General features: G+C 53.3%; 1 protein-coding gene across 2 annotated transcripts in view; it reads left to right on the forward strand.

Annotated features, from left to right (window-relative positions):
• The window catches only part of itga4 (integrin alpha 4), a 315916-nt gene that overhangs the window by 201583 nt on the left and 86996 nt on the right, over window positions 1-27337 (forward strand). For both annotated transcript variants that reach the window (XM_072477536.1, XM_072477545.1), the window contains exons 22-24: window positions 319-430; window positions 24132-24239; window positions 27143-27259. In XM_072477536.1, coding sequence (XP_072333637.1) covers window positions 319-430; window positions 24132-24239; window positions 27143-27259 — 337 coding nt within the window. The remainder of the gene's footprint in view (window positions 1-318; window positions 431-24131; window positions 24240-27142; window positions 27260-27337) is intronic.

Consider the following 27337-nt stretch of genomic DNA (forward strand, 5'->3'; position numbering starts at 1 on the left):
TTCCCAGGGCCATCGAGAAGGAAGATTGCATTCTTGATGGTGAATAGAGTATATTACATTGCAAAATGTTGAAGTAAAATTACTGATTCACCTATAAGGCACCTTCAACCTTTCGGACTCGCCTTCATGTTACATTTTTGCTCACTGTGAAATTCAAAGCACGGATATCTGTAAAACTGTTTTTCATTACCTTATAAAAGTGGAAATTGTGAGCACAAGAGGATGTTTCACACTGGGTAAACGTTTTCTTTTGCTAGGGCTGCATATGGAACGCTATTGCTCAACTGTTCAAATAATACTGCACTCTTCTTTAAACAGGTCGGTGTATCCTCCTTCATTTCTGTATGAGGGAGCCACGGATGATGACGCAGTAACATTTACATACCATGATTCGCCATGTACATATCAGAGTGTCAATTATTCATTCCAAGTAAGTCAGATTTTCAGATTATTTATATATGTATCCTATGGTCCTGCTGATGGACAACTGCCCCCTGCGATTTTCACTGCGGCGAGGGGTTCATTCAACGGGAAACCCCATTGACAATGGTGGGACCAGGTGATCCTGCCACTGGCCACTGGCAAGCCTCCGTCCGCCGTTGCAGAACATTCTGTGGAGGGGGAGTAAAACCTCCCCCCCCCCCCCCCCCACCCCACAATCCCGTTTCAGTTCTGTCTATGGGTAAGTAACTAGAAAACACATTCATATTTAATTTGGGAGCTGCCTGTTGAGGTTTACCATACTTTAAAAGGCTAATACTTGACATTTTTTGCATTTACTGGTGGTCAGACACTGAGAGCCAGATTTCCACACAGTCCGGATGCCTTTAGAAATGGAGGGCATAGGGCAGCTTGTGGTGCAGTGGTTAGCACTGGTACTACGGCGCTGAGGACCTGGGTTCGTATCCCGGCTCTGGGTCACTGTCCTTGTGGAGTTTGCACATTCTCCCTGTGTCTGCGTGGGTTTCACCCCCACAACCCAAAGATGTGCAAGTTGGGTGGATTGGCCACTCTAAATTACCCCTTAATTGGAAAACAATAATTGGGTACTCTAACTTTATTAAAAAAACGAAATGGGGGGCATGACCCAGATATGGAAGTTCTGCCCTCCCATTTCCAGCTGTTCCCAGTTTGCTGGCAGTGGGAGTGATATCTAGGTTACATGAATCCGGAGCCCTTCAAAAGTGAATAAAAAAACAAACTGCAACTTTCAGTTGTGGTTAAAAAAAAAGAATGCACCCGCTGCTGGAGTGCATTGATTGACAGGCGACCTGTCCCTGCAGGTTTAATAGTGTACATTGTTGGCATTTCCCAAAGATTGTTATTATTACTGACTCCTTATAGATACTTGGCTGAGAGTTTCAGAAGCTCAGTTGGTGAATGTTTTGGACTTTACTAGGAGAACTTGCTCAGAAGAGTTTTAGGATTGAGTAACAAAATAGAGTTACCATGGGCACAGTTGAAAATGAATGACCCGGACTTCCGGTGGCGGCTATGAGGGAGTGAGTTGCACATTCGGTGGCTCTCACTCCGGCTGGCTTTTTGGACCTGGTTTCCCAAGTTTTCGGAACTTTTGAGCGCTAGAAAAGATGGCCACAAAGTTGCTGATTGAAGTGTGCGGAGCTGTATGGAAACAAAGAAGAGCAGAAAGCAGTGAAAGCAGGAAAAGAAGGGGCAGAGACAAAGTGTGTGGGAGCTGACCCGGGACAAAGATGGCTGACCGGACCGCGGACCAGACGATCCAAGCAGCGCTGGACAATATGCTGCAGGTCATAAAAGGAAGTTTTGAAGACATGAAGCGGGATAACTTGGAACGGTTTCAGAAAGTGGTGGAGCAAGTGAACCAAAGGCTTGAGGCCCAGGACAAAAAGGTCAAGGAGCTGGAGCAAGCGGTGGAGGAACAGGCGGACACACAAACGATCGCGGCAATAGAGATGGATGGGTTGAAGGAGCAACAGAGAAGGCTGCTTGACAGAATTGAAGACCTGGAAAACAGAGCCCGCAGACAAAATTTGAGAGTTATTGCCCTCCCAGAGGGGGCCGAAGGTGTGGTTGCCGCAACGTTTGTGGCAGACCTGTTGCAGCAGCTGTTGGGGGCTAACTCCTTTCCGCGACCGCTGGAGCTGGACGGGGCTCACAGGGTGCAGTTGAAGCAGACGCGACCAGGGGCCCCTTCCCGACCAGTGGTGGTCAGGTTCCACAGGTTCACAGACAAGGAACGGGTCCTTCAGTGGGCAAAGAGTACGAAGAGCTGTACATGGAACAACAATGTCCTGCGCATTTACCAAGACCTGAGTCAGGAGGTGGCCAGGCGGCGAACAGCCTTTAAAAGAATTTAAGAGATTTTGTTCAAAAAGCACGTGAGGTTCAGTCTGCCTTTCCCGGCGCGGCTTTGGGTCACGCACCAGAGCCAGCATTACTACTTTATGGACCCCGATGAGGCGATGGAGTTCGCAAAGGATCAGGGACTGGTGCCGAAATGTGGGCCCACGGACCAAAGTCAGAGTCTTCAGTATTATTGTCTGTGGGACTTCTAGTTTTCTTGGACTGACTTTCTATTTTTTGTTGCTTCACAGGTACTTTGTAGTTTCTGTTTTCCGTTTTCGTGGGGAGGGGGGGAGGGGGGGGGGAGGGGGAGGGGGAGGGCAGGTGCCCTCCAACCAGGCTGATCACCTGGAATGTCAGGGGACTGAACGGGCCATCAAGAGGGCGCGTGTGTTCACGCATTTGCGGGCTCTAAAGGCAGACGTGATCATGCTGCAGGAGACACATCTGAAAGTGACTGACCGGACCAGACTAAGGAAGGGCTGGATCAGCCAGGCCTTCCACTCGGGCTTGGTCTCTAAGTCCAGGGGGGGTCGCAATCATGATCAATAAACGGGTTCAATTTGTGGCGGAGGGCACAATTGCAGACGGAGGGGGTAGATTTTTTTATGGTTCAGGGTATGCTTGAGGGGGTGAGGGTAGTCCTGGTGAATGTATATGCTCCAAATTGGGACGACGCGAACTTCATTAAAAGGGTGCTGGGGAAAATCCCAGACTTAGATTCACGCAAGCTGATCATGGGGTGGGGACTTCAACACGGTCCTCGACCCCGGACTAGACAGGTCATGCTCCAGAATGGGTAGACTCCCAGCGATGGCAAGGGAACTGAGGGGGTTCATGGAGCAGATGGGGGGCGGGGGGTAGACCCATGGAGAGCCAGAATGCTGACGGGAAGGGAATATTTGTTCTACTCGCATGTTCATAAAGTATACTCGAGAATCAAATTTTTTCTTCATGAGCAGGGACTGTGTAGGCGGGGTAAAAAACACGGAGTACTCGGCGATCACCATCTCGGATCATGCCCCACACTCGGTTGACCTGCAGGTCTGCAAAGGGAGCCACCAGCGCCCGCAATGGAGGTTGGACGTAGGATTGCTAGCGGAGGAGGGGGTGTGCGAGAGACTGCGGAAGTGCATGCAGTACTACCTGCAGGTTAATGACACAGAGGAAGTCTCAGCAGCGACCCTGTGAGATAGACGGACAGAGCGGAAATGGACAGACTGGTCAAGGAGATCCCGAACCGGACAGATAGGGAATACGCAGAGGCCCCGAGGGAGGACCTACTTAGAGATAGACGGAGACTGCAGGCCGAGCTGGGAGTGTGGTCCACGAGCAAGGCAGTGGAACACCTCAGGAAGGCAAAGGGTGTGGTCTATGAGCATGGGGAGAAAGCTAGTAGAATGCTTGCACAGCAACTCAGGAGGAAGGAGGCGGCCAGAGAAATAGGCAGGGTAGTGGACGGTATGGGGAACAGAGTGAATGACCCGTCAAGACTGAACAAGGTGTTTCGGGAGTTTTACAGCAAGCTCTATACCTCCGAACCCCCTGGGGAGCCGGAGGAGATGAAGCCTTTCTTAGACGGACTGACCGTCCCAAGAGTGTGTAGGGGGCTGGTAGACGGACTGGGGGCCCCGATCAGAGCTGGGAAAGTACTGGGGGGCTTGAAGGCCATGCGGTTGGGTAAATCCTCGGGGCCGGATGGATACCCAGTGGAGTTCTACAAAACGTTCTGGGAGATAGTGGGGCCGGTGCTGACTAGGGTATTTAACGAGGCGAGGGACAGAGGGACTCTACCCCCGACAATGTCACAGGCTACCATTTCACTGATATTAAAACGGGATAAAGACCCGGAGGTGTGTGGGTCATACAGACCAATCGCCCTGATTAACGTCGACGCCAAGCTCCTGGCTAGGGTCTTGGCGTTTAGAATTGAGGATTGTGTCCCGGAGGTGATCGGGGAAGACCAAACAGGGTTTGTGAAAGGCAGACAGCTGCAGGCCAACTTGAGAAGATTAGTCAATGTGATCATGATGCCCCCGGAGGGCAGAGAGGTAGAGGCAGTGGTGGCAATGGATGCCGAGAAGGCCTTTGACCGGGTGGAGTGGGACTATTTGTGGGAGGTACTCGGACGGTTTGGGTTCGGGGAGGGCTTTGCTGACTGGGTGAGACTATTGTACCAGGCCCCAAAAGCTAGCGTGAGGACGACTAGGACAACATCAGAGTACTACACCGGGGGTCCACTCTCCCCATTGCTGTTTGCACTGGCTGTAGAGCCACTGGCGATTGCCCTGAGAGCTGCGAGGGGGGTAGGGAATGATTAGGGGAGGGGTGGAGCACAGGGTATCACTGTACGCGGACGACCTGCTCCTGTACGTATCGGACCCGCTGGCTGGGATAGACAGTATACGAGGAATATTGAGAGAATTTGGCAGGTTTTCAGGATACAAACTGAACATGGCTAAGAGTGAGATGTTTGTAGAGCAGGCGAGGGGCCAGGAGAACAGGTTGAAGGGGCTGCCATTTAGGATGGTCGGAGAAAATTTCCGATACTTAGGGATGCAGGTGGCACGAGACTGGGGCAGGCTGCATAAGCTAAATTTGAGTAGAGTGGTGGAACAAATGAAAAGGCGAGTTCAGGAGATGGGATGCACTCCCGCTATCACTTGCGGGGAGAGTGCAGACGGTAAAGATGGCAATCCTCCCAAGATTCCTGTTTATTTTTCAATGCCTCCCGATTTTCATCCCGCGGTCCTTCTTCAAAGTGGATTCCGAGCGTGGCGGCGGGCGGGGGTGGGAAGGATGGGCGATATGTTCTTGGAGGGGAGCTTCTCGAGCATGAGGGCCTTGGAGGAGAAATTCGGACTAGTTCGAGGGAATGGCTTTCAGTACTTGCAAGCGCATTACGTCATACGTAGACAGGTCCCATCCTTCCCACGCCTCCCGCCAAATGGGATCAAGGACAGAGTAGTGTCTAGGGGAGAGGTAGGAGAGGGGAAAATCTCGGATATTTACTGTGAACTTATGAAAGGGGAGGAGTCCCAGACAGAGGAACTGAAGCTCAAGTGGGAGGAGGGGGTATGGTCGGAAGCCCTGAGTAAGGTAAATTCAACTGCAACATGTGCTAGGCTCAGCCTGATTCAGTTCAAGGTCGTCCACCGGGCCCACATGACGGTGGCCCGGATGAGTAAATTTTTTGGTGTGGAAGATAAATGTGCTCGGTGTGCAGGAGGGCCAGCAAATCACGTCCACATGTTCTGGACATACCCAAAACTTAGGAGATACTGGGAGGGATTTGCGGACGTCATGTCCGAGGTATTGAAAACTAGGGTGGTGATGGGTCCAGTGGTGGCAATTTTTGGGGTCTCGGAAGACCCGGGGGTCCAGTAGGAGAGGGAGGCCGACGTCTTGGCCTTTGCTTCCCTGGTAGCCCAGCGACGTATACTGCTGGCATGGAGGGACTCAAAGTCCCCAAACACCGAAGCATGGCTTTCGGACACACCGTCCATACTCTCAGGGGCGAATCGGTGGTTGTCACATATTGGAGACCAGACCGATGCTTCCTCCACAGATCCGCAGGGCTGCCACCACCACCGGGCTGGTGGAGTACCTGGCCGGCGGGAGTGGTAGGGGGGCCGTGACCAGGGCTGCCAAACTGATGCCCCTGCATGAAGCCGCCTCCACTCGCCCCAAATAGACCCCGTACCCACCATCCAACTCCTTACCATGGCTATGTTGGCCGCCCAGTAGTAGTTGCTGAGGTTCGGCAGCGCCAGTCCCCCCTCGCTGCGGTTCCTCTCAAGCATCGCTTTCTTCACCCGCGGGACTTCCCCGCCCAGACAAAGCCCATAATAATCTTGTTGACCCTCCCAACTGCTTGCCACAAACAATATTTCCATGTGCTTTTAGCCAATACACACCGACAGGTGCGCCCATTAGGAAATTGGGCCAACCAGGCCAGCTCACTGTTAAGTTCAGGTAAGCCTATTGTAGGGTTTTGTAACAAATATGAATATCCTTCTGTTTTCCCCATCATCTCAAATGTTACTTTGAATGCATCTATATAAATAATGAGCATTGATGACAGTGTCTGTAATCTGGCTCCAATTATTTATTTAGCTGTGAGTCTGCAAAATGAACCTTGGTCGTGAACTCAGTGTGCTTCACGGGTCATTCATTTTCTTTTTTTAACAAACAATTTTATTGAGGTATTTTTGGCATTGTAAACAGTTACAGTGTACAGTAATGTACAAATATCAACACAAAGCAGAAACATAGTGCAAAAGACCACTCCTCTCTCATAAGCAGTACCTGCCTATTTATCCCTCCTATTCTACTCTAATCTACCCCCCCCCCCCCCTGCTGACATTTAATTCCCCGCGAAGAAGTCGATGAATGGTTGCCATCTTCGGGCGAACCCTAATACAGAAATTGTGGTGGGATAGAAAATGGAATATGAACATATATGAAATGGGAGCAGAAGCAGGCAATTAGGCTTCTTGAGCCTGATCTGCTATTCATTACGATCATGGCTGATCTGTTTGTGTTTCTGATTCTGCATTCCCAACTCCCCCAATAATCTTTGATTCTCTTGCCTAACAACGATCTATCTATCTCCAACTTCAAATGTTCAATGAACATGCCTCCACCACCTTCCGAAGTGGAGACTTCTAAAATCGGACAAGCTTTTGAGTGAAGAAATTCTCCTCATCTCTGTCTTAAAAGGACTACCTCTAATTTTAAAATGGTTCTGGACTGAAACATCCTTTCCATGTCCACCTTGTCAATACCGTTCAGTATCTTGTATACTTCAATCAAGTCACTCGCCCCTCATCCTTTTTTTTAGAAATATTTTGATGCACGATCAATTACGCTCAAGACAAAGTGATTTCATAACTGAAGGCTTTAATCGACTAGAACTTGTTCCCCAGCAGCTTTGGTACAGAAGGTGAAGGCTGCTGGGATGGCACTGGTTCGTATACTCCGCCTGTCAGGGCGGAGCTACGTATCAACAGCCAATGGTAAACTCCTAGGTTTAACCAATGGTCATCAGCCTCTTGGGTACCGCAATACCTGATAATACCACATTCACCCTCTGTTTTAAAAAAAAAAGAGTCCGGCGGGGGTGGTGGCCAGTGGTAACAGTCGCCTTTAACATGGTATGATCAGATATGGAGGTACCGTGATACCTCCTTACAGGGCTGTCGAGAATATTTACCAAATGTTCATTCACAGTTAAAGTCACAGCGAAGCAATCAGTCAATCGGGTGTCCTGGTCGTCCTTCTGGATCGTCTGGGCTTCGGTGGTGATTCTGGTGGGGGTCCAGGTGGTTGCAACTCCGGGAGCGTGGTTTCGACCTCCCTGGCAGCTTCGTCACCCCTAGGCGGCACTGTTGGGGCAAACGGTTGACACGGGGCGGGGCCCTTTAGGGGGCGTCGGTGGGTGGGCGGGCCTAGGCAGGAGCGGTGGGAGTACTGACCCTCTAGTGAGGTGCTGTAGGGTGGGTGGGGGTGGGGGTAATGGTTCAAGTGCGCGTGGGGTTCCGGCGGGCGCCAGGTCCCGTAGGGAGACCGTGTCTTGCCGCCCGTCAGGGAACGCCACGTAGGCGTACTGGGGGTTAGCGTGCAGCAGGTGGACCCTCTTGACCAACGGGTCCGACTTGTGCGCCCGCACGTGCTTCCGAAGCAGGATGGGTCCGGGTGTCGCTAGCCAGGTTGGGAGCGAGGTCCCGGAGGAGGACTTCCTGGGGAAAACAAGGAGATGTTCATGAGGTGTCTGATTGGTAGTTGTACAGAGCAGCGACCGGATGGCGTGGAGGGCCACCGGGAGGACTTCTTGCCAGCGGGAGACTGGGAGGTTCCTGGACCGTAGGGCCAGTTCCGTTCCGTTCTCCCTCTCCACCTGTCCGTTTCCCCGGGGGTTGTAACTGGTCGTCCTGCTTGAGGCGATGCCCCTGCTGAGCAGGAATTGATGCAGTTTGTCACTCATAAAGGAGGACCCCCTATCACTGTGTATGTACGCGGGGAAACCGAACAGTGTAAAGATACCCTGGAGGGCCTTGATGACGGTGGTTGCGGTCATGTCTGGGCAGGGGATGGCGAATGAGAACCGGGAGTACTCGTCAATCACGGTTCAGGAAATACGTGTTGCGGTCGGTGGAGGGAAGGGGGCCTTTGAATTTGAGGTACCCTCAATAATGATGCTTGGAGATTAAACTGTAAAGAAGGCTTTATTAGACTAATAACTATGCTAGAGCTAGAGACGAGAGCTGACTGTTACACAGACCATGAGGCACATCAGACCAGATGGGCGGAGCCAGAGGCGGAGTCCCCAGGTTTCCAAGCCCGGTCTTAAAGGGGACGGACATCACCTTACATGATGATAAGGCAGTAACCGTTTATCACATTCAACCCCTGTTTAAAAAAGAGTCCGGCGGGGGTGAAGTGCCATCATAGGTCCATCCGTCTCGGTGGCCGGATTGTCGTCCTTGACCTCCTCAATTCGGGCGGTGGTGCGGCGGGCACGGACGTCCCAGTTGAGGGCACATCCGGGAGCACAGCAGTCGGAGCTTCGGTCTGGGTCGGGGCAGGGGAAGTAGGCAGGGCGGGGGTAGCGGTGCCGGCGGGGTGTGTAAAGGGGGGAGCACGGTAGGGGCTCACAAAAGGGTGGTAGGGGGTGTGCTGTAGGGGGCGACGGGTCCTGCAGGGGAGCGGCGTGGGAAGGGGCGTCTGTGGTGGAGGATCCAGCGGGTGCCAGATCCCGGAGGTTCTTGCCTGCCGTCGGAGTACTCCACGTAGGCTTAACTGGGGTTGGCGTGGAGCAGTCGGACCTTTTCAACTAGGGGGTCCGTTTTATGGCTCCTCGCGTGCCTCCGGAGAAGAACCGGTCCCGGAGCCATCAGCCAAGGTGGAAGCGAGACCCCGGAGGTAGACCTCCTGGGGAAGAGAAACAATCGGTTGTGAGGGGTCTCATTCGTGGCCGTGCAGAGGAGTGACCTAATGGAGTGTAGGACATCGGGTAGGACCTCCTGCTACCGGGTGGTTGGGAGATTTCTCGACCGCAGGGCCAGAAGGACAGCCTTTCACACGGTCGCGTTCTCCCTCTCCACCTGCCCGTTTCCCCGTGGGTTATAACTGGTCGTTCTGCTCGAGGCGATGCCTTTGCTGAGCAGATACTGACGCAGTTCATCGCTCATGAACGATGTACCCTGGTCGCTGTGGATATAAGCGGGGAAACCGAACGAGGTGAAGATGCTGTGCAGTGCCTTAATCACCGTGGCTGAGGTCATGTCGGGGCAGGGAATGGCGAATGGGAAACGGGAGAACTCATCGATCACGGTGAGTGTGGTAGTATGTATTGGGGGTCATGTGGGACTGGAAGCCCTAATGTCATTGGCTGACAGATCCCGGGTCCTGGTTGGCCGTTGACCTCATACTCCGCCCTGAAGGCGAAGTATAAGAAGCCGGTGCCTTCCCCCGCATGCCAGTTTACTATCGGGCTGCTGGGGAACAGACACGCTTAATAAAGCCTCATCGACTTCACTCTGTTTGTCTCACGGAGTCTTTGTGCGCCACAATTTATTAAGCGTGCCTAAAAAGGACTATGGAGCTCAGGATCATTCCAGAATGCCTGAGGATCAGCCCCCACGCAGTGAATGCAGCAGCAGCCTTCAAACACTGGCAGACTTGCTTTGAGGCCTACATCACATCGACCACAGGCCGAGTCTCAGATGAACAAAAACTGCAGGTCCTGCACTCGAGGGTGAGCACGGAGATTTTCACCCTCATTGAAGACACCCGCGATTTCCAGACGGCGTTCGCAGCACTGAGAAGTCTCTACGTTCGCCCAGTTAACCAAATCTACGCTCGCTACCAGCTCGCGACGAGACGGCAAGCTCCCGGAGAATCGATGGACGAGTTCTACGCCGCGCTGCTGATTTTGGGACGAGCCTGCAGCTGCCCGTCGGTGAACGCAAACGAACACACGGACATGTTAATGCGCGATGCTTTTGTTGCAGGTATACAATCCTCCCAAATCCGCCAAAGACTTCTAGAAAAAGAGTCACTAGGACTCTCAGAGGCACGGGCCCTGGCAGCCTCGCTGGACGTAGCCGCGCGTAATACCCGCGCCTACGGCCCCGACCGCGCGGCAGGCCATTGGGCCCCGTACGTACCCGCCGCGGCAAACCCCCTACCCCCCCCCCCGGACACCCCACAGGCTTGCGCAGTCCAAACGCCGAGTCGCACCGGGGGCGCCCGCTGTTATTTCTGCGGCCAGGCGAAGCACCCCCGACAACGCTGTCCGGCCCGCGCAGCCATCTGCAAAAGCTGCGGGAAAAAGGGCCACTATGCGGTGGTGTGCCGGTCCCGCGTGGTCGCCGCCGTCCCGGGAGAACAGGGAGCCCTACAGGCAGTCTATGCCTCCCAACCCCCCCAGCACGCCATGTGCGACCCCCAGGCGCCGCCATTTTGGGTCCCGCGCCCCACGCCTGACCCGCCAGCGCCGCCGACCTGGGCCCTCGCCCCCGTCCCGCGCCCCACGCCTGACCCGCCGACCTGGGCCCTCGCCCCCGTCCCGCGCCCACGCCTGACCCGCCGACCTGGGCCCTCGCCCCCGTCCCGCGCCCCACGCCTTAACCGCCGGAGCCGCCGACCTGGGCCCTCGCCCCCGTTCCGCGCCCCACGCCTGACCCGCCGGAGCCGCCGACCTGGGCCCTCGCCCCCGTCCCGCGCCCCACGCCTGACCCGCCGGAGCCGCCGACCTGGGCCCTCGCCCCCGTCCCGCGCCCCAGCCTTAACCGCCGGAGCCGCCGACCTGGGCCCTCGCCCCCGTCCCGCGCCCCACGCCTGACCCGCCGGAGCCGCCGACCTGGGCCCTCGCCCCCGTCCCGCGCCCCACGCCTGACCCGCCGGAGCCGCCGACCTGGGCCCTCGCCCCCGTCCCGCGCCCCACGCCTGACCCGCCGGAGCCGCCGACCTGGGCCCTCGCCCCCATCCCGCGCCCCACGCCTGACCCGCCAACGCCGCCGACCTGGTCCCTCACCCCCGTCCCGCGCCCCACGCCTGACCCGCCGGCAATACAACTCACCTGGACCCCGACCTCCGTCCCCGGCGAGGGACCTCCTCACTGTCCCAGCGCTCGCACTACTGACCTGCCGGTCACCAGCGAGGGAGCTCCGCGCCGTCCTAGCGCCCGCGGCCCTGGCGCTCGCACCAAAGGAACTCCGCGCGGTCCTAGCGCCCGCGGCCCAGGAACTCCGCGCGGTCCTAGCGCCCCCCAGACCCCCCAGCACTCAATGTGCGACCCGCAGACGCCGCCATTTTGGGTCCCGACCACCACGAGGGGAGGAGGGGCCCCGCCATCTTGGACCGCCCCCGACCTGTACGACGCATGGGGGCGGCCATTTTGTCCACCCCCGACGCCATCTTGTGACCCCTCATCTACGGGCGAGGTATGGGGGCGGCCATTTTATCCATCCCCGACGTCCTCTTGGACGGCAACAACGGACCCCACCCCACTACTACAACCACGGCTCGCTTCGGTTACGCTCGATCAGGCTCGGCCCCGGACTCTCCAGACGACGACGACAACGGTCCTAATTAACGGCCACGAGACGCCATGCCTAGTCGACTCCGGGAGCACGGAAAGTTTTATACATCCCGACACGGTAAGACGCTGTTCCTTAACTACCTACCCCAGCGCACAAAAGATTTGCCTAGCCGCAGGATCCCACTCCGTACAGATCCAGGGATTCTGCATAGTTACCCTAACGGTACAGGGGAGGGAATTCAAAAACTACAAACTTAACGTCCTTCCCCAACTCTGTGCCCCCACCTTGCTGGGCTTAGATTTTCAATGTAACCTACAGAGCCTTACGTTTAAATTCGGCGGCCCCATACCCCCACTCACTATCTGCGGCCTCGCCACCCTCAAGGTGCAACCCCCGTCCTTGTTTGCGAACCTCACCCCGGATTGCAAACCCGTCGCCACTAGGAGCAGACGGTACAGCGCCCAGGACCGGACCTTCATTCGCTCCGAAGTCCAGCGGCTACTAAAGGAGGGCATAATCCAGGCCAGCAATAGTCCCTGGAGAGCGCAGGTGGTAGTAGTGAAGACAGGGGAGAAACAAAGGATGGTCATTGACTATAGCCAGACCATCAACAGGTACACACAACTAGACGCGTACCCTCTCCCCCGCATATCCGACATGGTCAATCGGATTGCCCAGTATAAAGTCTTCTCCACCGTGGACCTCAAGTCCGCCTACCATCAGCTCCCCATCCGCCCAAGTGACCGCAAGTACACAGCCTTCGAGGCAGACGGGCGATTATACCACTTCCTAAGGGTCCCTTTTGGCGTCACAAACGGCGTCTCGGTCTTCCAACGGGAAATGGACCGAATGGTTGATCAACATGGGTTACGGGCCACGTTCCCGTACCTCGACAATGTAACCATCTGCGGCCACGATCAGCAGGACCACGACGCCAACCTCCAAAAATTCCTCCAGACTGCCAAAGCCTTGAACCTCACGTACAATGAGGACAAGTGCGTTTTTAGCACCGATCGGCTAGCCATTCTGGGCTACATAGTGCGCAATGGGATAATAGGCCCCGACCCCGAACGTATGCGCGCACTCATGGAATTTCCCCTCCCGCACTGCCCAAAAGCCCTGAAACGCTGCCTGGGGTTCTTTTCATACTACGCCCAGTGGGTCCCCCAGTACGCAGACAAGGCCCGCCCCCTAATACAGACCACGGCTTTCCCGCTGTCGACAGAGGCTTGCCAGGCTTTCAGCCGCATCAAAGCGGACATCGCAAAGGCCACGATGCGCGCCATCGACGAGTCCCTCCCCTTCCAGGTCGAGAGCGACGCCTCTGACGTAGCTCTCGCGGCTACCCTTAACCAAGCGGGCAGACCCGTGGCCTTTTTCTCCCGAACCCTCCACGCCTCAGAAATCCGCCACTCCTCAGTGGAAAAGGAAGCCCAAGCCATAGTGGAGGCTGTGCGACATTGGAGGCATTACTTGGCCGGCAGGAGATTCACTCTCCTCACTGACCAACGGTCGGTTGCCTTCATGTTCGATAATGCACAGTGGGGCAAGATCAAGAACGACAAGATCTTGCGGTGGAGGATCGAACTCTCCACCTTCAACTATGAGATCTTGTACCGGCCCGGAAAGCTGAACGAGCCGTCTGATGCCCTATCCCGCGGGACATGTGCCAACGCACAAATTGACCACCTCCAAGCCCTCCACGAGGACCTCTGCCACCCGGGGGTCACTCGGTTTTACCACTTCATCAAGTCCCGCAATCTCCCCTACTCCTTAGAGGAGGTCCGTACAGTCACAAGAGACTGCCACATCTGCGCAGAATGCAAACCGCATTTTTTCAGGCCAGATGGAGCGCACCTGATTAAGGCTTCCCGTCCCTTTGAACGCCTCAGTCTCGATTTCAAAGGGCCCCTCCCCTCCACCGACCGCAACGCGTATTTCCTTAATGTAGTGGACGAATACTCCCGCTTCCCTTTTGCCATTCCCTGCTCCGACATGACCGCGGCCACAGTCATTAAAGCCCTGAACAGCATATTCACACTGTTCGGTTACCCCGCATACGTCCACAGCGACAGGGGGTCCTCTTTCATGAGTGACGAGCTGCGCCAGTTCCTGCTCAGCAAGGGTATAGCTTCAAGCAGGACGACCAGCTACAACCCCCGGGGGAACGGGCAAGTAGAAAGGGAGAACGGCACGGTCTGGAAGGCCGTCCTACTGGCCCTACGGTCCAGGGACCTCCCAGTTTCACGGTGGCAGGAGGTCCTCCCGGACGCTCTCCATTCCATCCGGTCGTTATTATGTACGAGCACTAATCAAACGCCGCACGAGCGTCTCCTTGTCTTCCCTAGGAGGTCCTCCTCTGGAACGTCGCTGCCGACCTGGCTGGCGGCCCCAGGACCCATCCTGCTCCGAAAGCACGTGCGGGCACATAAGGCGGACCCGTTGGTCGAAAGGGTTCACCTCCTCCACGCAAACCCCCAGTACGCCTACGTGGAGTACCCCGACGGCCGACAGGACACGGTCTCCCTGCGGGATCTGGCGCCCGCCGGCACCACGCACACCCCCCCGGCACCATCAACCCAACCGCCCCCCTTCCTGCCACCGCCGCACCCCGCGACCGCCCCTTCCCAGGAGGATCAGTCCCCCTCCCCTTTGCACCGACAGCTAAAACCGTGCGGTTCCCGGAGGCGACAACGCTGGTACAAGCACTACCACCACCGCCGGGGCCGAGGCGATCGACACGGACGACCAGACCGCCCGACCGACTCGTGGCGTCGATGTAAAACAAAGATGGACTGTCCAATGAACATTTTGTTTTCCTATATCCTCTGTAAATAGTTGTAACAGGACGATACTGTCCAATACGGTCCTACCATGTAACTGTTCTCTCCTCCCAGGACCAGTACTGTAAACCCTTACCACCATACGAAGCATCACCCCGCCGGGTTCATTTTTGACAAGGGGTGAATGTGGTAGTATGTATTGGGGGTCATGTGGGACTGGAAGCCCTAATGTCATTGGCTGACAGATCCCGGGTCCTGGTTGGCCGTTGACCTCATACTCCGCCCTGAAGGCGAAGTATAAGAAGCCGGTGCCTTCCCCCGCATGCCAGTTTACTATCGGGCTGCTGGGGAACAGACACGCTTAATAAAGCCTCATCGACTTCACTCTGTTTGTCTCACGGAGTCTTTGTGCGCCACAGTGAGGAAATAGGCATAACGGTTGGTGGACGGGAGGGGCCCCTTGAAGTCCACGCTCAGTCGGTCAAAGGGGCCCGAGGCCTTCATGAGCCGAACCTTGTCTGGCCGATAGAAGTGCGGTTTGCACTCCGCACAAACTTGGCAGGCCCTGACCATGGCCTTGACCTCCTTGGTTGAGTAAGGTAGGTTGCGGGACATGATGAAATGGACGAGCCGGGTAACCTCCGGGTGGCAGAGGTCATTGTGGATGGCTTGCAGGTGGTCCTCCTGCGCGTTGGCGCATGTGCCGCGGGACAGGGCATCTGGGGGCTCGTTGAGCTCCCCTGGACGATACTTGATATCGTACGAGTAGGTGGAGAGTTCGATCCTCCACCTCAAAATTTTATCGATTTTTATTTTGCCCCGTTGCGTGTTATCGAACATATAGGCGACCGACCGTTGGTCGGTGACGAGGGTAAACCTAGGTAGTGTCTCCAGCGCCGTACAGCCTCCACAATGGCTTGTGCCTCCTTTTCGACTGCAGAGTGTTGAACCTCGGAGGCGGTGAGGGTTCGGGAGAAGAACGCGACTGGTCTGCCTCCTTGCTTGAGGATAGCAGCCAGGGCGATGTCTGATGCATCGCTCTCTACCTGGAAAGGGACGGTTTCGTCCACCGCGTGCATGGCGGCCTTGATGATGTCGGCCTTGATGCGGTTGAAGGCTAATTGAGCCTCAGCCGAGAGGGGAAAAGTGGTGGTCTTTAGGAGTGGGCGGGCTTTGTCCGCATACTTGGGGACCCACTGGGCGTAATAGGAGAAAAGCCCCAAGCACCGTTTGAGGGCCTTGAGGCTGCGGGGGAGAGGGAGTTCCTGAAGGGGGAGCATGCGGTCGGGGTTGGGACCTAGGACCCCGTCTTCCACGACATAGCCGAGGATGGCCAGCCGGGTGGTGTGGAAAACGCATTTGCCCTCGTTATAGGTCAGGTTAAGGGCTCGGGCGGTCTGGAGGAACTTTTTGAGGTTAGCGTCATGGTCCTGCTGATCATGGCCGCAGATGGTGACATTGTCCAAGTACGGGTATGTAGCCCGCAAACCGTACAAACACGCGGCGTGGGTGCTGGCCCTGCCCGCAGAAGTAGCATGGTGTGCCCCCATGGTGAGCGGGTCGCCGCGTGGCGCAGGCCTGTAATACGGTTGAGTCTGAGGAAGTCCGGGGGGGCTGGCAGAGTCCGCGGGGTACGTACCCAAGTTATGTCGGGCTCCGTGAGGAGAAGACCTTGTATTGCGCAATCCTGTTAACCAGGTCGGCTATACGGGGGAGAGGGTACGCGTCCAGCTGCGTAAACCTGTTGATAGTCTGGCTGCAGTCAATGACCATCCTATGTTTCTCCCCGGTCTTTACCACCACTACTTGAGCTCTCCAGGGACTGTTGCTCGCTTCGATGACCCCTTCCCTCAGCAACCTTTGGACCTCTGACCTGATGAAGGTCCGGTCCTGGGCACCGTACCGCCTGCTCCTGGTGGCGACGGGTTTGCAATCCGGGGTGAGGTTCGCAAACAGGGAGGGCGGGTCGACCTTAAGGGTCACGAGGCCGCAGACAGTAAGGGGGGTATAGGGCTGCCGAATTTAAAGGTCAGGCTTTGCAAATGGCGTTGGACATCCAGCCCAGGAGGGTAGCCGCGCAGAGGTGCGGCAGGACATAAAGGCGAAAATTGTTGAATCTCCTGCCTTGGACAGTGAGGTTCGCTAGGCAGAACCCCTTTATCTCCACCGAGTGTGACCCGGAGGCCAGGGAGATCCTTTGGTTTACAGGGTGGGTAACAAGTGAACAGCGCCTTACCGTGTCGGGGTGAACAAATCTTTCCGTGCTCCCAGAGTCGATCAGGCAAGACGTCTCGTGGCCGTTGATGAAGACCGTCGTTGTTGCTGTTGCGAGTGTCCAAGGTCGACTTTGGTCCAGTGTCACCGAGGCCAGATGAAGCAGTTGCGAGTTCTGATCGGGCAGCGTGTAGTCGGCTGTGCTGGGGGCCTGGGACCCCATCCAAGATGGCGTCTCCCATGGGTCGCACATGGTGGCCGGGGATGGACAAGATGGCAGCGGGGATGGACAAAATGGCGGCCCCCACCCGTCCAACGTGGTGTCCGGGGGGCAAGATGTCCATGCCCGCGGGTCGCACGTGGCCCTAGGATAACGGGGTGGTGGTGAGCGCTGGCCGGTCTGGACCTGAAGGGGGGTTGCCGCGGCGGTCCGGAGTCACTGGAGACCGCGCGCGGGCCTGGCAGACCCCCACAAAGTGGCCCTTCTTGCCGCACCCTTTGCAGGTGGCGGTGCGGGCTGGGCAGCACGGGCGGGGATGATTTGCCTGCCCGCAGAAGAAACAGCGGGGCCCGGCGGCGTTAGCGGGCTGTCTAGCCGTGCAGGCCTGCGGGGTCGGGGGAAGGTCTGTGGGGCTGCCGCTGCGGGGTGCCACGCAGCCCAGGGGGCCGCCGCGCGGTTGGGCGCATAGGACTGTGTGTTTTGGGAGGCTAGGTCCATGGACCTTACCAGGGCCTGTGCCTCTCTAAGTCCCAGGGTGTCCTTTTCTAGGAGTCTTTGGCGGGTCCGCCACATACAGTAACAGGTCATCGGCATACAACAAAACCTGGTGTTCCCCCCCTCCCCCCCCACACTCGCCACCGGGGCTTCATAAAGTAGCCTAACCCAACTAATGAACCCCTCCCCGAACCCAAACCTGCTCAACACTTCCCAAAGGTACCCCCACTCCACCCTATCTAACGCCTTCTCCGTGTCCATCGCCGCCACTATCTCTGCTTCCCCCTCCACTGCAGGCATCATGATTACATTAACATTGGTATTCAGCTGCCTTCCCTTAACAAAACCCGTCTGGTCCTCGTGAATCACCCCCGGGACACAGTCCTCAATTCTGGTAGCCTTCGCATCCACGTTGAGGAGAGAGATTGGCCTGTACGACCCACACTGTAATGGGTCCTTGTCCCGCTTCAAGATCAGCGAGATCAGTGCCCTGGACATCATCAGGGGTACGGTAGGGCGCCCCCCCTCAGGGGTACGGTAGGGCGCCCCCCCTCCCCCTCGCCTCATTGAAAGCCCTCACTAATAGAGGGTCCAGCAGGTCCATGTACTTCCGGTAAAATTCCACCGGGAACTCATCTGGCCCCGGTGCCTTCCCCGCCTGCATACTCCCCAGCCCCTTAGTCAGCTCCTCCAGCCCTACCGGTGCCCCAAGCCCAGCTCCTCCTCCACCCTCTGGAACCTCAGCTGATCCAAAAATCGACGCATCCCCCCCTCCTCCGTCGGGGGCTCAGACCCATACAGCCCCTCATAAAAGTCTCTAAATACCCCATTTATTCCCACCGCACTCCGCACCGTGTTCCCCCCTTTATCCCTAACTCCCCCAATCTCCTTTGCGGCCTCCCGCTTCCAAAACTGGTGTGCCAACATCGGCTAGCCTTCTCCCCGTACTCATACACCGCCCATTGCGCTTTCCTCCACTGCACCTCCGCCTTCTTGGTGGTCAACAGGTCGAACTCGGCCTGGAGGCTTTGTCGCTCCTTGAGTAGTCCCTCCTCGGAAACCTCTGCATGCCTCCTAACCACCCTTAAAATCTCCCCCACCAATCTCTCCTCTCCTTCTCCTTGTGGGCCCTAGTGGAGATTAGCTCTACCCTAATCACCGCATTCAGCGCCTCCCAGACCACCCCCACCGGCACCTCCCCATTATCGTTAGCCTCTAGATAGCTTTCAATGCACCCCCGGATCCGCCCGCTCACCTCTTCATCCGCCAGCAAGCCCACATCCAGGCGCCACCGTGGGCGCTGGTCCCTCTCCTCCCCTAGCTCCAGCTCCACCCAATGCGGGGCATGGTCTGAGATGGCTATGGCCGAATACTCCGTGTCCTCCACCCTCGGGATTAGTGCCCTGCTCATAACGAAGAAGTCTATCCGGGAGGAGGCTTTATGGACGTGGGAAAAAAAAAAAAATTCCCTGACCCCCGGCCTAACAAACCTCCATGGGTCCACTCCTCCCATCTGGTCCATAAACACCCTCAGCACCTTGACCGCTGCCGGCCTTTTACCCGCCCTGGACCTGGAGTGGTCCAATGCTGTATCCAGTACCGTGTTGAAGTCCCCCCCCCCCCCCCATTATCAAGCTCCCTGCCTCCAGGTCCGGAATCCGGCCCAACATGCGCCGCATAAATCCGACATCGTCCCAATTCGGGGCATATACATTCACTAATACCTCCTGCACCCCCTGCAGCTTCCCACTCACCATCACGTACCTACCTCCATTGTCTGCCACGATGTTCAGCGCCTCAACCGACACCCACTTCCCCACCAAAATCACCACCCCTCGATTCTTTGTGTCCAACCCAGAGTGGGAAAACCTGCCCTACCCACCCCTTTCTCAGCCTAACCTGATCTGCCACCCTCAAATTTGTCTCCTGGAACATAACCACATCTGCCTTCAGTGCGCGAACACACGGGCCCTCTTGACCGGCCCGTTCTGGCCTCTCACATTCCAAGTTACCACCCCCCCCCCCCCCCGCCGATTAGCCATCCCCTTTTCTAGGCCAGCCACGTGCCCAGACCTCCCGCACTCTCCTTTCCCCCAGCGGCAGTCCCCCGCCCCGACTCTCTCTCCGAGCTCCAGCTCCCCTTTCACCAATGCAGCAGCAACCCAGTTCTCTCTTCCCCCCCCCCCCCCCCCCCCCCAAGCTAGGTCCTCCCTGAGCTGCGTTACTCCCCCCACAGCACTCCCATAAGTCAGCTGACTCCTGCTGACCCCGGCCACTCCCGCCACTCCATCAACCCCCCAGTGTGGCAATCTCCCCCCCCCCCCCCTCCTGTCCATCAGCGGGCACTCCTCTCCACCACCGTCCTTCCCCCTGGCCCCGTCCCCTTCCTTCCCTAGCACGGGAAAAAGACCGCGCTTTACATCAAACCGGCCCCGCCCTCTCTGCCGCAGCTCCCTATTGCGGCCTAATCCCAGCTCCCCCACCTCGGGCCTCCCATCTCCCCTCCCCCCAACGGGGTCCCGCCCTTCCAACCACCGAAGTCCACACTCTCACAAAACCCTACTTCGAACCATTTCACCCTACCCCACCCAGCACCCAAGGAAACATTACAGAACAGAACATCCCCAAACATCCCTTAAAGCACAGGAACCACCGTAGCCCCCCGCGACCTCCCCTCACAACTGACCCTCAGTCCGTGTCCAACTTTTCAGCCTGAATAAAGGTCCACGCCTCCTCTGGCGTCTCAAAGTAATGGTGCCGGTCCTTAAACGTGACCCACAGTCACGCCGGCTGCAGCATCCCGCATTTCACCCCCTTCCGATGCAGAACCGTCTTAGCCCGATTGTACCCGGCCCTCTTCTTGGCCACCTCCGCGCTCCAGTCCTGGTACATGTGGACCTCTGCATTCTCCCACCTGCTGCTCCGCTCATTTTTTGCCCATCTTAGGACACACTCCCTGTCCACCAAGCGGTGGAACCGCACCAATACCGCCCGCGGCGGCTCGTTAGACTTGGGCCTCCTCGCCAGGACTCGGTGGGCCCCATCCAGCACCAGGGGCCTCGGGAAGGCACTCGTGCCCATCAACATGTTCAGCATCGTGACCACATATGCTCCAGCATCCGACCCCTCCACTCGTTCCGGGAGACCCAGAATCCGCAGGTTCTTCCTCCTCAACCGATTCTCCATGTCCTCAAACTTATTTCATAGAATTTACAGTGCAGAAGGAGGCCATTCGGCCCATCGAGTCTGCACCGGCTCTTGGAAAGAGCACCCTACCCAAGGTCAACACCTCCACCTCATCCCCATAACCCAGTAACCCCACCCAACACTATGGGCAATTTTGGACACTAAGGGCAATTTATCATGGCCAATCCACCTAACCTGCACATCTTTGGACTGTGGGAGGAAACCGGAGCACCTGGAGGAAACCCACGCAGACACGGGGAGAACGTGCAGACTCCGCACAGACAGTGACCCAAGCCGGGAATCGAACCTGGGACCCTGGAGCTGTGAAGCAATTGGGCTAACCACCATGCTACCGTGCTGCCCTGCTTCTCCTGCTATTTCTTATGCAGCGCCTCGTGCTGCCATTTCTTATGCAGCGCCAGGCCCAATATCTCGTCCTCATTCACCGAGGCCTTCTGCCGCACCTCCCGGATCGCCGCCCCTTGGGCCTTCTGGGTCTCGACCAGCTTGTCGATCAAAGCCTTCATCGACTCCAGCAGCTCTGCTTTCAATTCCGTGAAGCAGCGCTTGAGAAACTCTTGATGTTCTTGCGACCACATGCTGCCTGGTCTCCACCCGCCGCCATCTTGGCTTTCCTCCCTTGCACTTTTCGCTGCACTAGAATTACTTTTTTCACTGCTCCACTCATGGTCCAATCCATACAGTGCCGGGGAAATCGTACTGTCACCTTCCCACACTGGGAACCGTCGAACAAATGCCGCTGGGGCCCCTGAAAAGATCCCAAAAGTCAGTTTCTGGCAGGAGCTGCCGAACGTGCGACTTATCTCCACATAGCCGCAACCGGAAGTCCGCCCCTCATTCTTCTAAACTACAGTGGAAATAAGCCCAGTCTGTCCAACCTATTCTCGATGTGGAGATGCCGGCGTTGGACTGGGGTGAGCACAATAAGAAGTCTTACAACACCAGTTTAAAGTCCAGCAGGTTTGTTTCATGGACTGGGGTGAGCACAGTAAGAAGTCTTACAACACCAGTTTAAAGTCCAGCAGGTTTGTTTCAAACACTAGCTTTCAGAGCACTGCTCCTTCCTCAGGTGAATGAGGAAGGAGCAATTCAACCAATTCTCATAAGACAACCTGATCATTCTAGTAAACCACCCTGAACTGTCTCCAATACATTTATATCCTTTGTGAAATAAGGAGACCAAAACTGCACACAGTATTTGAGATGTGGTCTCACCAATGCCCTGTACAACTGAAGCATAACATCCTTACTTTTATGTTCAATTCCTCTCATAATGAAGAACAGCATTCCATTAGCTTTCTTGATTACTTGTTGTATCTGCATCCTAACTTTTTTGAATCATTCGGTAGGACACCTAGATCCCCTTGTACCGCTGAATTCTGCAGTCGTTCTCCATTTAAGTAATGCGCTGCTTTTTTAAAAATCCTTCCTGCCAAAGTGAACATTTTCCCACATTATCCTCCACCTGCCAGATGTTTGTCCACTCACTCGACCATATCCATTTGCAACCTCCTTCACAATATGTTTTCCTACCCGTTTTTGAGTCACCTTCAAATTTAGCTACCATGCCTACACTGTCCTCATCTACGTCACTGGTATCAATTGTAAAATGTTGAGGTTTCAGCGCAGACCCATGCAGGGCTCCACGAGTTACTGTGGCGGTATCCACCTATATTAAAGGCTGATCAGAACTGATTTTATATTAAATCATATATTCACTTCATATTAACAGCTGATCAGAGCTGATGCTATATTAAATCATGTATTTAACCCTATATTAAAAACTGATGATTGATGAGTCCATTATCAATGTAAACCATTACTTATCGCAATAATGTTTTGTTAAATATGTATTATCTTTGTAAGAGTCCAGATGCAGTGAACTCATTAAGTCTAGAGGCCTTGCCATTAAGGTAGGTTATTGCTTGTCTCGTGGCCTTGCCACTAAGGGAGGCTGCTGCTTGGCAAGAGACCCTGCCAAGAAGGGAGGCTGGTGTTTTTCTGGAGATAGCTACCGGAGGTATCAACCTCGTATCTTTAGAAACAGGTGCCCTGATAGGCCTCCCTGAAATTAAGGCCTTGCCAACCAAGAGAGAGATGGTTCTTTGTCTCGAAATAACTGTGGGGAGTTAACTTGTTTTTCAGAAGCAGGGGCTGTGCTAAAACTCCCTTCAAACTCCCTAGCTCTCCCTGGGTGTAAAAACAATATCAATATTCAAGCAAAAGCTGCGAAAGTTAGAGGTTCGCTTGGAGAGCTGTTTAGGAGATTACTGGGTTTTTAAACTGCAATCTTGACTTGTTCAGCTCTGCTCTTGATTTGAGTATCGAGCTCCGAGAACTACTAGTCGTTGTAAGTATGAAATGTTTGTAGCTTAATTATGTAGTTAAGAAGGTCAGAGGCTAACTCATCACGTATCCTGTATCTGTCAAACTGTATCATTTATCAAAACACTTGTATTACCCTTTTTTCTTTAAATAAATTGCGTATATATTTTACTATACAGACCCGTGTCTATTTTAATAAATAAGAGTGACATTTAACCAAGACTCATCATATCCTCACCCTCTGAGGCTATCTGGAGAGTCACTTGCCCATGCCTAGCTCTCATGAATTAGAAATATTTAGTCATGTTAAGGATAAGATAGTCATCTAAGGCATATTCTCTCCTGTATACTGAAGGTAGTGAACGCAATCAGAAAAAGACCGATCTATACATACTCTCTGTTTTCTGCCAGGCAGCTGATCTTCTATTCATGCTAATATGTTGCCCCTACACCATGAGCTTTTATTTTCTGCAATAGTTCTGGAATAATTCCACTGTTATAGTAGATACAAACTTAGAATTACTTTTTGATGTAATTGCTGCTGAGGCCACTTCAACTATTTTGAGCAGAGTGTGCCCAAAGACTGCTCTGCTAATTGCTCACTACTGCCATTCCAGGGTCCTGACATCTGTTTTAGGCAGACACCAAGGCTACCTGGGCAGCCTTTTATTCCAACATAACATTTCTCATCTCCTAGTCTAATTGGCACAGGCATTGTTCCACAGATTTAACTTGTTATTGTTTTACATCCTACAGCCCATAAAATGGGTCAGATCATATTTCTGATCCTAAAAGGTGAACACTCAGCCTTTGTTAGTAATGCTCTTGGAAGATTATTGACAATTCATATAGAAGAGATAAAATATGAAAGGTAGCAACAAGCCATGGATTAATATTTGTATTATAATCTATTGACCAGTATTTGTCATAACTGTGTGTGAATGTTGCAGCAAATATTCTGATATTAATGGGTTTGTACATGTATTAATCTATTCATAATTAACTTATTTCAAGGTCACTAACATGGGGAACTGCATAGCTCCTGATTTTGAACTACAAATTACACATCCCAATGCACTGAAAAGAAATGGTGTCAAGTTGTTTGAAATACTTGACATAAAGGTAGGATAATTGTTGTACTGTTTGAGATGTATATTAAAATAATGAATGACCCAATAAATTACCTGGCCGGTTTAAGCGGCCAGTGAACGGGAGGGAGGTGGGGGGAGGGGCTGCGGCCATCGGAGCCTGGCAGAACAGGTTCTGATGAATTTAGCCGGGGTGGAAAGTTGGAGGGAAGGAACAGAGGTTGGGGGGAGGAGTTTTATAAGAGGAAGTGGAGGGGAGGAGTCGGGGAGGGATGGGGGGGGGGGGGGTTTACAATTCATGGGTGTCATTTACGGTACTCTTTCAGGGATTGGATGGCATTGAATGTTAGGGGGAGGGGTGGACTCTATAGGTCAATGGTGACCATAGGCGATTCCTGATTCCTTTTTCTTTTTTTTTCCTTTGTTTTTCCCACCGTGGGAGGGTTTGTTTTATTTGATGCTTATATTGTCAGGTGGGCCATTGTTTGGGGTGGTGGGAGGATGGGATTGTTGTCGTTGATAAGGGGATTGACTTTGTATTTGTTACTGTTTACTGCTTGTTGGTGAGGTGTAAATTCTGAAGAAAGTGTGAAAATGGAGAATAAAAATATTTTACAAAAAAAAATAAAAATTACTTCGCTGGAGCACAGTGAGATTCTCAAAATTTGATTAAGCAGTTTTGTATGGAGCAAAATTGGCCATGATATGTTTTTCCGATTTCATTTCTGTAATATTGCATTCTCTAACTTCTTCTCTGTGAGTGTGTTCCTCCTGTGTACAGAGAAGCAGAGTTAATGAGGGGAATTTTAAGTTTTAAAAATGGAGCATTTGGGTTCTGTGAGGCTGAGGTGGAGGTGGTAGGTGAACTGTTAAAGTTTTAAGTGTTGGATTCCCCACAGAATCTGATAACGCCTGGTGGAAAGATGAATACATAGCCAATCTGCTTCAAGAAAGTGGGTTGATACTTTTAAATACAATAATGAGGCTCATTGCCATGGAGGCAACTTGAACTCTGCTCATTCAGGTTCCCGACCATGGAGAAATCCAATGATTATATATAGTATTGTGGAAAGGGAGGAAGTAAAGAGCAGGTGTTACATCTCGAGCCCTTGAAGGTTTTTTTCCCCACACTGGTCCATTAAATAACTGCATAGCTGGTAAAATTACTTGGCTTTCTCTCTTGCTAGTACAGTGATACAACAATTGGTAATTTCCCAAAGCTGAAGTAGTGTCTTTATTTTGATGTAATGACTTGATGACTTAATGAGCTGAGTGATATGCCAATGTGAAGACAAATTTCAAGTTTTTCTTTTCAAGATCCTCGGTCTTGTATAAAAGTAGCAAGGATTATATGCCAAATGTTGATTTGTAAATAATGCATCACCAGGATTGAAAAGAGTGAAAAATTTGGTAAATCAAATAAGTAGTCAGGTGATGCCAAAATTGGTCTTTAAAAGTCCATAAATTGTAGGTGATAGGAAGACTTATAAAGGTAAGCAGGTTCTACAATGACGGCCTAGAAAAGAAAGGGTTGGAGTAAGAACTGTTTTTTATTTCTGTGTGACGAGGTAAAGAAGATGATTTCTGAGTAAAGAGGATGATGTTATAGGACAGTACTTTGGAACTTTAAAGAAAGAGGAAATATTAAGAACAATGACTAGAGGAAACGTGATAATGTAGGTAAGATTATAATGTAAAGAGATTGGAAATCAGAGGCAAGAAAGAACAATCTTTCAGTTTTTTGATAGACCCTCTGCAAAACTATAAGAGGAGGTTAGAATATATGGCCAGAAAGAAGCACCTGCATTTTTATAGTGGCTTATCATGGATCATAAATCAAAAACAAATGTTGTACACCTCAAGGTCTGGATTTGCAGATCTGTTGGACCAAATTGGAAGGAAAGCGGAGCTAAAAAAAAGTCTTGCCTCCTGGCATGCCAGTTCTCTGCCTCCAAGACATTTTACAGACCTGAGATTGAGAAGGTGTGGGAAGGGGTGTACAGCGGATTGGGAGCGTGTGACTATCTGCCTGCATATGGCAGTAGCTGAAATGGCAGCCACCTGAGATCACCTTAAGGAGGCTGAATGGGATCATCTAATTCATATACAGATACCTCGTGACAGTTGAGACCAGTTTAGGAGCTTGAATACAGCTTCACAAATGGCAGCTAGCCAAAGACTGCCCTATGGAGGTACACCTCTCGCTCTCTCTCTCGCTCTCTCACTCGCTCTCTCTCTCGCTTGCTCGCTCTCGCTCTCTCTCTTCCACCCACCCCGGACGGTAGTGGCCTGGCTGTCAAAGTCTATTTTCTGACTTTAGGTTTTAAAAGTTAAAGAGAAGGTGACTCCATCTTGAAGCACCATCTCTTACTTACCACCTAGCACATCCTGATTAATTCTCCAGCTTCGATAGCCTATCTGCCATATTGAATTGCATGGTTGGCCTGTCTCTAGACCAATTAAAGGGGTGCGGCCCCCCCCCCCCCCAACCCCATGAAAATCACAATAAGTGACTGTGTACCGCCAGGTGGGTTTAGGTCCTGAAAAAAGTCCAAAAGTCTGTTTCCCACCCCTCAAGGAAAAATCCTACCCCAAGTCTCAACACATAAAGAACCACCAGCACAGGCACATGGGATCTCAACTTAATGTTTCATGTGAAGAACAACACCTCTGTCAGCGCAGCACTTATTCACTATTTTAAGATAGGCTATGACCTATAATCCAGGTGGAGCTCAAAAGTACAGCTTTCTAAGCTGAATTTCATTCCCACTGATCCCCCACCTGAACTGTTGCTGTTTCCTGACTCCCTGCATGTAAAGATTGTTCTGTCATGAAATTTAGTTGATGTGTGAAAGTAAAATTGCTGCATATTCTTGACTTATATTGATATTTGTTATGACGGTTTTTTTTTTTAAATGTGATTTTATTTTTTTGCAGACCAGTGACGGAGAATGTCGATTTGACAGCCATCCAAGAAACTGTACTGAAATGCAGAATGTAACAATATTTCATCAAATGTTTAACCTTTTCAATAAGTTTGGAAGAAAAGTATTGGTAAGGACCAACATAAAATTGACCTAAGCTCGAATTGGTGAAATAGAGAATGAGGGATACTTGCAAGTGATTTCAAGC

The sequence above is a fragment of the Scyliorhinus torazame genome, chromosome 2, assembly GCF_047496885.1.
Source record: "Scyliorhinus torazame isolate Kashiwa2021f chromosome 2, sScyTor2.1, whole genome shotgun sequence".
In the NCBI taxonomy this organism is placed as follows: domain Eukaryota; kingdom Metazoa; phylum Chordata; class Chondrichthyes; order Carcharhiniformes; family Scyliorhinidae; genus Scyliorhinus; species Scyliorhinus torazame.